This window comes from Oncorhynchus kisutch, linkage group LG5 (genome assembly GCF_002021735.2).
Source record: "Oncorhynchus kisutch isolate 150728-3 linkage group LG5, Okis_V2, whole genome shotgun sequence".
Classification (NCBI taxonomy): Eukaryota; Metazoa; Chordata; class Actinopteri; order Salmoniformes; family Salmonidae; genus Oncorhynchus; species Oncorhynchus kisutch.
The window spans coordinates 30,320,919-30,331,810 of NC_034178.2; the positions used below are offsets into that span (position 1 = coordinate 30,320,919).

At 42.1% G+C, this 10,892-nt stretch overlaps 1 protein-coding gene across 2 annotated transcripts; it reads right to left on the reverse strand.

Annotated features, from left to right (window-relative positions):
- Positions 1–243: 243 nt before the first annotated feature.
- On the reverse strand, positions 244–8,212 carry LOC109890877 (TAR DNA-binding protein 43). 2 transcript variants are annotated; one of them, XR_002255463.2, is made up of 6 exons: positions 7,411–8,206; positions 7,044–7,207; positions 3,216–3,356; positions 2,606–2,776; positions 1,458–2,511; positions 244–794 (listed from the first exon to the last, which is right to left on the reverse strand). XR_002255463.2 is itself a non-coding variant. In XM_020482973.2 (5 exons), exons 1-5 carry the CDS (start codon positions 7,649–7,651, stop codon positions 2,011–2,013), a joined length of 1,218 nt encoding a protein of 405 aa, XP_020338562.1. In that variant the 5' UTR covers positions 7,652–8,212; the 3' UTR covers positions 244–2,010. The 2 variants fall into 2 exon arrangements, 1 of the variants encoding a protein (XP_020338562.1); XM_020482973.2 differs by having other exon boundaries at positions 244–2,511; positions 7,411–8,212.
- Between the last annotated feature and the right edge of the window lie 2,680 nt (positions 8,213–10,892).

Consider the following 10,892-nt stretch of genomic DNA (forward strand, 5'->3'; position numbering starts at 1 on the left):
TGTATTCCCCTTTCTTGTAACTTCACACAAAAGGAAGAGGGAAGAGTTTGTCAACACGAACCAGGAGCAGAAATAAGAAGAGTGCAGGGAAGAACCAGGCTATTGAGTAGGAAGGAACAACATGCTAGAAGAGCTAAGAGGCTACCCTAGTACTAAGTGAATAGGTTCATTTATGCAGACACTACCAGGTAACGTCTGTGCTTGTACTAATATTGCACATTAAAGGGCATCAACTGGCTCAACCAACTTGTAGAAAATATTTATTAATTATCATCCAACAAGTGGTACAGTGAGAATATATTCATTGGCTGAAATGTTAAGAGCACGGTTCCAACTGCATCTCCCCAACAGGTTATACAAAAAAAATCTGTTCAATAAAAATTATTCTTAAAAGGACAACTGGTGTTTCCATTTAGCTTCATTTCAACACATGCCATAACATCCTTTATGGACAGGACACTATTTCCCAGTGTGCAAATCTGAAATAACATAACCTGTTCATTATTTGTCTTATGTCCCAAAGAATACATTAGACATAAATTACTCCTCTGCCCAAATAATGCATTCACATTAATTTAAAATTAAGCCAATTGAAAAAAAAAAAACCTTGGTTATGTCTGACAGAATAGATCATAAATGTATCCAAACTTACTACCCAATTCTGACTCCTTTTAAGTTGGCATAAATTTAAGAGGCCCCATTTCAAGCCTGTGAGGACTTCTGTCTTCATCCTTCAGGACACTGACTCCGGTCTGGGTTCAGATGCAAACCTCGGTCAGCAGTGTCCAAGGTCCCTAGATATGTGAATTAAGTTAGATTTGACAATTCAAATGACACAAAAGTAACTAGTATTCAAATAAATATAACTATTCAAACATTTTATTAGAGACCTCCATTTGACATATCTAAAACACACCGGAGAATCACACACTGGGAAACATTTGACAACCACACCACGTTCTCACACCATCACTCACGTCCCCAGTGTCCTCAGCAGGTGTCATCCACATCAAAGTTCACACATAGAGAGCATCAATAACAAGGAAAGAAACCACACACACACACACCACTCAGGTCATGTAGGTTATATAATACAATACAAATATTCAGCACAACATTCCACACTACATTTGGGTACCACTTCTGCACTTGATCAATATACTACAGGAGGGTGTGACAAATTGCAAAGAGAGATCTTGAAGTACTAGTAAATGAAAGTCCATTTGGGGGGGGGGGGGGCTTGTAGCATCTGCAGATTCCATTCACACTCACAACAGCAGTCAAATTGGGCTCTTTCATCGCACAACCAGTCCGTTTCACGCTTTCTTTTTCTCTCTCTGTTCGCTCACTCATCGATTCACTCTTCGCCACAAGCCATCCTCAATCGCACTCACGAGTTCTTAATGTCAGTTGCGCAGTTCTTTCCATTAAAAAGTGGATAAAAATGAAACACCCACCGTCTCTTAGAACATGCGGAGTGAAGCCGTTCTTTGATGGCAAAGCATTTATAGATGGAAGAGAGTGATATTGACATCACCCAAAGAATGCTGCCAAAGAGGAGCTTCTTCCCGGGAAAATGGAAGAGAGGTGAACTGCAGAAGAGATTGTAGTGAAGGCTTTTCCATTTAACTAGAGACTGAAAATAAAGTTGCACTTAAAACATTTAAGTTTCAACCAGATTCTTTCCAATGCAAGATTGTTGTCAAATATACAGATGGATAGTGAACCAGTGATTTCTCATGCATTCAGAAACATCACAACTCACAATGCATGCATCAAAGAATCCAGTTGAAAATAAGTCAGGATATAACAAACTTAAGAACAAATAAATTTGACTTCAAAAGTAGCACGACTCTGGTAAACAATAATTCATTTCAAACACTTTCTAAATTAAAATCTTGATCTCCAAATGTACAAAACAGCCTTCACAAAAGCGTTTAAGTATCAGATACACATAACACCAGAAATAAATTAGGAAAAAGACCTCACAATACTTACCATCAAACTATTTCACATACCCCACCCGGAAGACTTGGACTCCATACTGGAGCCAAATCCTGAGCTAAACCCACTACCACTGGCTGTTGCGTTAGAACCGGTACCCCAACCTAGACTGGCTGAGTTGGTGCCGTAGTTACTGTTGCCTGTGCTGTAGGCCTGGCTCTGATCTCTGGTGGGGTTAGTCTGCCCAGTGGAGGTGGTGCCTGAGGTGGCAGTTTGCCCTTGCTGACTAGCCAACATACCCATCATTCCCCAACTGCTCTGTAGGGCAGCCTGAGCAGCAGCCATCATGGCAGGGTTCAGACTAAAGTTGCCAAAATTAGCCATATTACTACTGGCGCTGGTCCCTAACCCTGTGCGGTTACTACCAAAGCCCTGAGCCCCAAACCCGTTCCCAAACCGCCCTGCTCGCTCCGTCATCTGCCTACTGCCGTGTTTTGGCTCAGCATTTGAGATGTGCACGCTGACCCCCTTAATAATCAGGTCCTCTCCACATAGGGAACTGGCAACCTGGAGAGAAGACATGCGGGTCAGTCTGACATTTAAGGGGCAATTCAGCAGAAGGCAAATAGAACAAGGTCTTTGAATTTGCGGTGGCACCTACCTGGTCATCGGCAAAGCTGACGAAGGCAAAGGCACGGAAGGGCTTGGGGATGAAGACGTCAGTGACCTCACCATACTGCATGAAGAACTGTCGCAGTTCATCAGCGGACAAGTCTTCAGTGCAACGGCCAACAAACACTTTTCTGCTTCTCATGGGCTCATCTGGACCTTGCTGTTTTACAAAATAAAATGGTTCACACATTAACAATATAGCAAACATTAGGAACACCTTCCTATTATTGAGATGCACCCCCCCCCCCCCAAAACAGCCTAAATTAGTCAGGGTATGGAATCTCCAAGGTGTCGAAAGCATTCCACAGGGATGCTGGCCCATGTTGACTCCAATGCTTCCCACAGTTGTGTCAAGATGGCTGGATGTCCTTTGGGTGGTGGACCATTCTTGACACACATGGGAAAGTGTTGAGAGTGAGAAATACCCAGCGGTGTTGCAGTTCTTGACACAAACCGGTGCACCTGGCACCTACCATCACACCCCTGTTCATTAGCACATATATTTTGCCTTTCTCATTCACCCTCTGAATGACACACACAATCCATGTCTCAATTTTCTCAAGGCTTAAAAATGCTTCTTTAACCTGTCTCATGCCTACCTTGGAGTTGGGGAGTTTGCAGTCACACCATCTTCCATCAATCATGTGGCGTTGTGAGATCACTTTGTCTTGAGTCTCATACTCAGTAAACCTCACAAAGCCAAACCCCTTTGAGTTTCCAGTCTTCACATCTCGTTTCACCTGTGAAGAGGAGCATGTAGTGAAGGCACCACAGATATACCAAGGAATTGCACACTAAAAAGGAACTGACAAGATATAACACCATCAAAATCTTTACTTTTTCTTATCACATACACCCTCGGAAAGAGTGGCACATTTATCATTTTGCAACAAGCAGAGCACATATCTGGTTTGGAAATGACAGGAGTCAGGTATTTGTGAAAATTCTAGAGTGAAATGAATGGGAAAGCGGCCGTGCGTTTGGGCAATTAACTTCTTGGATATAGGGGGCGCTATTTTAATTTTTTGATGAAAAACTTTCCCGTTTTAAACAAGATATTTTGTCACGAAAAGATGCTCGACTATGTATATAATTGACAGCTTTGGAAAGAAAACACTGACGTTTCCAAAACTGCAAAGATATTGTCTGTGAGTGCCACAGTACTGATGTTACAGAAAAAAAACAGATAAAAATACAATCAGGAAGTGCCGCATTTTTTAAAACCGCCTCATGGCATTGACTCCTTATATGGCTGTGGAGCTAGGAGTCAGCTTACCTTTTCCACGTTTTCCCCAAGGTGTCTGCAGCATTGTAACGTATTTGTAGGCATATCATTGGAAGATTGACCATAAGACACTACATCTACCAGGTGGTCGCTTGGTGTCCTCCGTCGCAATTATTGCGTAATCTCCCGCTGCAGTATTTTTCCATTTTCCTCGGATGAGAAACCGACTGCCACCTTGAGGATTGATTCTAAACAACGTTTGCCATGTTTGTCGATATTATGGAGCTTATTTGGAAAAAAGTTCGGCGTTGTGTTGACTGCATTTTTATTTTTCTTAGCCAAACGTGATGAACAAAACGGAGCTATTTCTCTTACACAAATAATAATTTGGGAAAAAATGAACATTTGCTATCTAACTGAGAGTCTCGTCATTGAAAACATCCGAAGTTCTTCAAAGGTAAATTATTTTTATTTGAATGCTTTTCTTGTTTTTGTGAATATGTTGCCTGCTAGGCTTAATGCTATGCTAGGCTATCAATACTCTTACACAAATGCTTGTGTAGCTTTGGTTAAAGCATATTTTGAAAATCTGAGATGACAGTGTTGTTAACAAAAGGCTAAGCTTGTGTTTCAATATATTTATTTAGTTTCATTTGCAATTTTCATGAATAGGAAACGTTGCGTTATGGTAATGAGCTTGAGGCTATGATTACGCTCCCGGATACGAGATTGCTCGACGCTAGAGGTTAATAGACACGGCAGTGAATTTAAAAAAATGTGTCAGTGTTGTCCAGGTCGACTCTACGCAGACCAGTGCGCCATAACCAATCACAGCTAGAGTAGGCCTATTATGAAAATAGGCTATCCAAACAGTCCTATGCCATTCATGTTGATGTTGCACTACTGGATTGTTTACATGCAGCAGAATAACTTGACTTTGGTTAGAAAGCAGTAGCAAAATTCACAAGAAACCTGAATGGTTTTCTGCAAATATATAATAACAAAGCAGTCTTACTTCTGAGAACTTCACATTAATCAAAAAACCAACAGCTGGCCTCCCGAGTGGCGCAGTGGTCTAAGGCAGTGCTAGCTGTGCCACTAGAAATTCTGTGTTTGAGTCCAGGCTCTGTCGCAGCCGGCCGCGACCGGGAGGCCCATGGGGCGGCTCACAATTGTCCCAGTGTCGTCCGGGTTAGGGAGGGTTTGGCCGGCAGGGATATCCTTGAATCATCGCGCACTAGCAACTCCTGTGGCGGGCCGGGCGCCGTGCACACCGACACTGTCGTCAGGTGTACGGTGTTTCCTCCGACACATTGGAGCGGCTGGCTTCTGCGTTGGATGGGCATTGTGTCAAGAAGCAGTGCGGCTTGGTTGGGTTGTGTTTCAGAGGACGCATGGCTCTCGACCTTTGCCTCTCTCGAGTCCGTACGGGAGTTGCAGCGATGTGAGAAGACTAACTACTACCAATTGGATACCACGAATTTGGGGAGGAAAAAAGGGGTGAAAAATAGTAATAAAATACTAAAAAACATGTATGATCACACCCTCAGTTGCCACTGCACAACAGAACGATGTTAGCCAGAGCCAGATGAGCCAAAATCTAGCACAGGGAATGGTAGATAAAACCCAACCCTTTCTGTCAAAATTGCACCGTGAATACAAAGAGGAGTAGGTTACCCTGCTCAGCCAGCCCCCAGTCCCATAATAACCCATGTTTTAACAGGTGGATGGATTTACAGCTTGCCTGCCTGCTCAGTGGTAATTTCATCCACGTCAAATACATTTTGATTGACAACTAGGAGATATGCTAACAGTTGTTCAAGTTTGAGTAAATGAGTAGCCATTTTAAACTAATGAGTGAGTCACATTTCTTAGCCAACCAAGTGACACTTCAATCCCAATCTCTGTAGCCACCAAAGCTGACACTTCCAGGCAATAACCTCCAGCAGCTATCTAGGTAACAGTACAAGCAAAGATTTTTTACAACTAACCCAAGAGACCACAGTCTATCATTTCCAATGGAAACAAATGTGCCAGTGGGCAGAACAAGCAAGGAGGGAGGCAGAGCCAAGCATGAGCTAGCAAGATCCTAATGGCGAGTTCTAGCATGTCTGCATATTTCTGTTAGCGAGAACCTTCTCTGTGAAGTGCGCATGTGCAATAACTCAATCGCACTCCTAAACAATGCAATTTTTACCATGGAAAAGGGATATCAACCAGATTCCTTTTCCTATGGCTTCCACACGGTGTGAACAGTCTTTAGACAGTTTCAGGCTTTTATTTTGAAAAATGAGCGAGAAAGATCACATTGCGTCATTGTATGGCTGGGTGTCAGCAGCATTTTGCATGCGCAACAGCTTGGAACAGACATTTTCTCTCTCTCTCCTATTGAAGAAGCTCCAGTCCCGGTTGAAATATTATCTCTTGTAAAAACAACCCGAGGATTGATTATAAAAAACGTTTGACATGTTTCCACAAACTTTACGGATACTACTTGGAATTTTCATCTGCCTGGTCGTGACCGCTCGAGCCTGTTGATTTCTGAACATAACGCGCAAACCATATGGAGGTATTTTGGATATAAAAAATAATCTTTATGGAACAAAAGGAACATTTGTGTAACTGGGAGTCTCGTGAGTGCAAACATCCGAAGATCAAAGGTAAGCGATTAATTTTATTGCTTTTCTGACTTTGTGACAAATCTACTTGGCTGCTAGCTGTTTAATGTTTTGTCTACTGAGAAAGATGTCCTTACATAAACGCTTGGTATGCTTTCGCCGAAAAGTTTTTGAAATCTGACACGCCAGGTGGATTAACAACAAGCTAAGCTGTGTTTTGCTATATTGCACTTGTGATTTCATGACAATTAAATATTTTTAGTAATTGAATTTGGCGCTCTGCAATTCAGCGGATGTTGACAAATGATCCCGCTATCGAGATGAGTGCATCGAGAAGTTAATTCTGCCCACAAAACCTTACTCAACATTCCATATAGCGAAAAAAAAATTTTTTTACCTCTTAGAAAGTTGGTTTTGAAGCATAAACTGAATTTAAAATTTTAGACAGATATGATTATGCATTTGTTTTATTTTTACAAAATGGTTAAAACAGTGTCAGTTCCAATTTACAGCTGGGAGAACAAAAATAGTGAAGGTACCTAAAAGAAACATCTGCAAAGAACATCTCAAATTTGCAACTGTACCTGCACCATGATGACTTCCCCAAAGGTGCTGAAGTAATCTTTCAGGTCCTGTTCAGTTGTCTTCCATGGCAACCCCAGTACAATCAGATCAGATGTCTTCATGTCACCTCTCTTCATCTTCACAGCAGAGGCGGCATCGATCTCGTCCATTTTCCTTTTATTGTCTGAAATAGTGTGGTAGTGATCGTCATTCATTCCTTTATGTAGCACTTGAGACTGACATTTGACTAGTTAGATATGCATCATGTGGAATGAGTATAGCTAGGGAACCTTTCAATCTTTAATAATTAATTGAGTATGTAAATATTACATACGTCCACTAGTTGGTGGCTAATTAAATAAACATGTCATAGTTTAGTCAACATACCTTTGGGATAATTGACGACATAGACCAGATTGCCCCAGCCGTTCTCAGGCGCATGAAGAATCCCTTCCACCAAACGGACCCCTCTCATACACTGTGAAACAGGACTCCTGAATCGTAGGCCGCAAGCCCCAGGAAACTGAGCTGCCACGGTAGAAAGCAACACAGAGCCATCGTCCTCAGAAGGGATCTCCATGGGCTCCTCATTCTCTTCTTCGGCCACACGAATGTACAACTCTGCCATTTGTACCTACAATTACGCCTTTTCTCAGTCAAAAATACTGCACTGGCTATGTAAAATTAGCTCTCTACCCACTTCGATATGCCCGACGACTAGTTGATTAATACAAAAAAATAGTTCCGAAAATACACCGCGGTTTATAAAAAATAAAAATCAGTTTAGGATGTTGGACGTTGCTTAAATGAAATTGTATTTAAACGACTAACTAGATCTCGTGAGATATTCAAGCAAACGAACCTGTCTCGGTCCCACTCCGTGTTCCTTTGTTAGCTTGCTCTGTCATCTATCCCGGACGACCTAGCTTTAGCCGAACTAGCTTTAGCAATGGAGCTTTTAGTGAGCTAACGGCGTTTCGTGCCGTGTTGGTCCTAAAAGTTGAAATTTCGTCCAAGTAATTTGAAATCGAGCAATCGTATAATTAACGTTAAGTCTTAACTAAGATTTTCTAAAGTAGCATACACGTAATACTGCGCGTTTAGAGCAGATATTCAACCTCAAACACACCTGCGACGAAAATAAACACGCTATTCTTTCCGATCAAAATGGCATTATCATGGAGGAAGTGCGTCATTATCTCGGATCATATCATGGTAAAAAGGAGGGGGTGGGGTGTTGTGCAGCTAGGAAATAACAGAAACGGATCAATATTTTTTTTCCAGGCAAATGTTACACATTTTTCACTATGATCTTGGTAAACGTATTTGTGTAAAAAAAATTGACTTGTGTAAATGATAACCACGGAGATGCATAGTCGATAACTACTGCGGCGTCCCCCCTATGTAAAGATTTGATAAACCCAGTTTTTCAAACTTAATTATGAACAACTTGGCGTCAACTTGAACGCCTCCTTTCATGCCAGACATGAACTCCTGGTTGCTGCTCATCTCTCCGTGTTGTTAACCAGAAACGTATTAATTTCTTCCTTAAAAAAACACAGTCATGCGAAGCACAAATATAACATCACAAATCAACCAGAAAAACATTCCTCACCAATAAGTCCCCAATCAATAGTTTAAATTGCTCGAACATCACAAGAACATCAATATTACATTTAGTACCGTGCATTAAAAACGATAGGAACTCAGGCGTCTATATTTCAACAGCAAAGTTAGATAGGAAGTTTATGAAGTAGGGCCTTGTAAACAATAATTATTCAGATCCTTTGCTGTGAGATGCAAAATTCAGCTATGGTGCACCTGTTTCCATTGATCATCCTTGAGATGTTTCTACAACCTCATTGGAGTCTATCCTGTGGTAAATTAAATGTATTGGACATGATTTGGAAAGGCACACTGTAGTATGATCTAAAATAAGGACGCGCGACAACGAGGTTCTAGCTCCAGCCTGTTTATTAACCTAACCCTCGCATGTCCTACATAGGTACGGATACCCCCAAGGGACATCCTAATACACACACACACACACACACACCTGTCTATATAAGGTCCCACAGTTGACAGTGCATGTAAGAGCAAAAACCAAGCCATGAGGTCGAAAGAATTGTCCTAGAGCTCCAAGACAGGATTGTGTTGAGGCACACATCTGGGGAAGGGTACCAAAACATTTCTGCAGCACTGAAGGTCCCGAAGAACACCGTGGCCTCCATCATTCTTAAATAGAGAAAGTTTGGAACCACCAAGGCTGCCCGGCCAAACTAAGCAATCGGGGGAGAAGGACCTTGGTCAGGTAGGTGACCAAGAACTCGATGGTCACTGTTACAGAGCTCTAGAATTCCTCTGTGGAGATGGGAGAATCTTCCAGAAGGACAACCATTTCTACAGCACTCCACCAATCAGGCCTTTATGGTAGAGTGGCCAGACGGAAGCCTCTCCTCAGTAAAAGGCATATGACAGCCCGCTTGGAATTTGGCAAAGGGCACCTAAAGACTCTCAGACCATGAGAAACAAGATTCTCTGGTCTGATGAAACCAAGATTGAACTCTGGTCTGAATGCCAAGCATCACGTCTGTAGTAAACCTGGCACCATCCCTACGGTGAAACATGATGGTGGCAGCATCATGCTTTGGGGATGTTTTTCAGTGGCAGGGACTGGGAGACTAGTCAGAATCGAGGCAAAGATGAAGGGAGCAAAGTACAGAGAGATCCTTGATGAAAACCTGCTCCAGAGCATTCAGGACCTAAGACTGGGGTGAAGGTTCACCTTCCAACAGGACAATGGCACAGCCAATGCACAGCCAAGACAATGCAGGTGTGGCTTCGGGACAAGTCATTGAATGTCCTTGAGTGGCTCAGCCAGAGCCCGGACTTGAACCTGATCAAAAATCTCTGGCGAGACCTGAAGATATCTGTACATCAACGCCCCCCATTCATCCTGACAAAGCTTGAGAGGATCTGCAGAGCAGAATGGGAGAAACTCCCCAAATACAGGTGTGCCAAGCTTGTAGCTTCATACCCAAGAAGACTCGATGCTATAATCGCTGCCAAAGGTGCTTCAACAAAGTACTGAGTAAAGGGTCTGAATACTTATGTAAATGTGATATTTCAGTTGTTTTTTTAAACCTTTTTTGCTTTGTCATTATGGGGTATTGTGTGTAAACTGATGAGGCGGGAAAAACTATTTAATCCATTTTAGACTAAGGCTGTAATGTAACAAAATGTGGAAAAAGTCAAGCGGTCTGAATACTTTCCAAATGCACTGTATACAGGGTCAGTACCATTACCATATTTACAATGGGCAGGGATACTGGCGTGATGGAAGTAGATCATTACACGTCTTTTAGATTGTCTGAAACTTGCATTTCCCAAACATAATTTAGGTCACCCAGGATAATAACTTCTGATTTAATAAAAGAAGACAAACCTGTTAACTCCTCAAGTGCACGAAAGTTAGACGAGGGAGGACGGTAGACCCTTATAACAGTTATGGATACATACTTCCCCAGATAAAGGCTTAAAGATGGTAGCAAATGTTTTTGGGAAAGGGAAATAGCCACTACACCACCTCTACCCTGTCTGTCACATTATAACCCTCACTATTAAAATCCGAGTACAGAATGTCCCCAGAGATCCAAGTTTCCGTCAATACAAGAATGTCCGTATTCATTTGCATAGCCCAGATCTGATGATGTAATCCAGGAAGTGGATAAAGATGCATCAACCTAAGTCCTTTACGGTTTTTAAAGTGACTTGGGGTCTCCAACTCAAACAAGCTATGTTCAATAGGCGGTTGCAGGCCCTGTCTGATGGTTGATATTGATATAGTATTGATATAGTTGGTATGTAAT

What these genes read in the sequence shown, in the direction of transcription:
- LOC109890877 (XM_020482973.2), bottom strand. Translation starts at nt 7,651, where the DNA reads ATGGCAGAGTTGTACATTCGTGTGGCCGAAGAAGAGAATGAGGAGCCC. An exon ending in GCAAACTCCCCAACTCCAAG is followed by an intron (nt 2,777 to 3,215) that starts GTAGGCATGAGA and finishes TTTGTAAAACAG; the next exon opens with CAAGGTCCAGATGAGCCCAT. An exon ending in TCAGCTTTGCCGATGACCAG is followed by an intron (nt 2,512 to 2,605) that starts GTAGGTGCCACC and finishes TCTTCTCTCCAG; the next exon opens with GTTGCCAGTTCCCTATGTGG.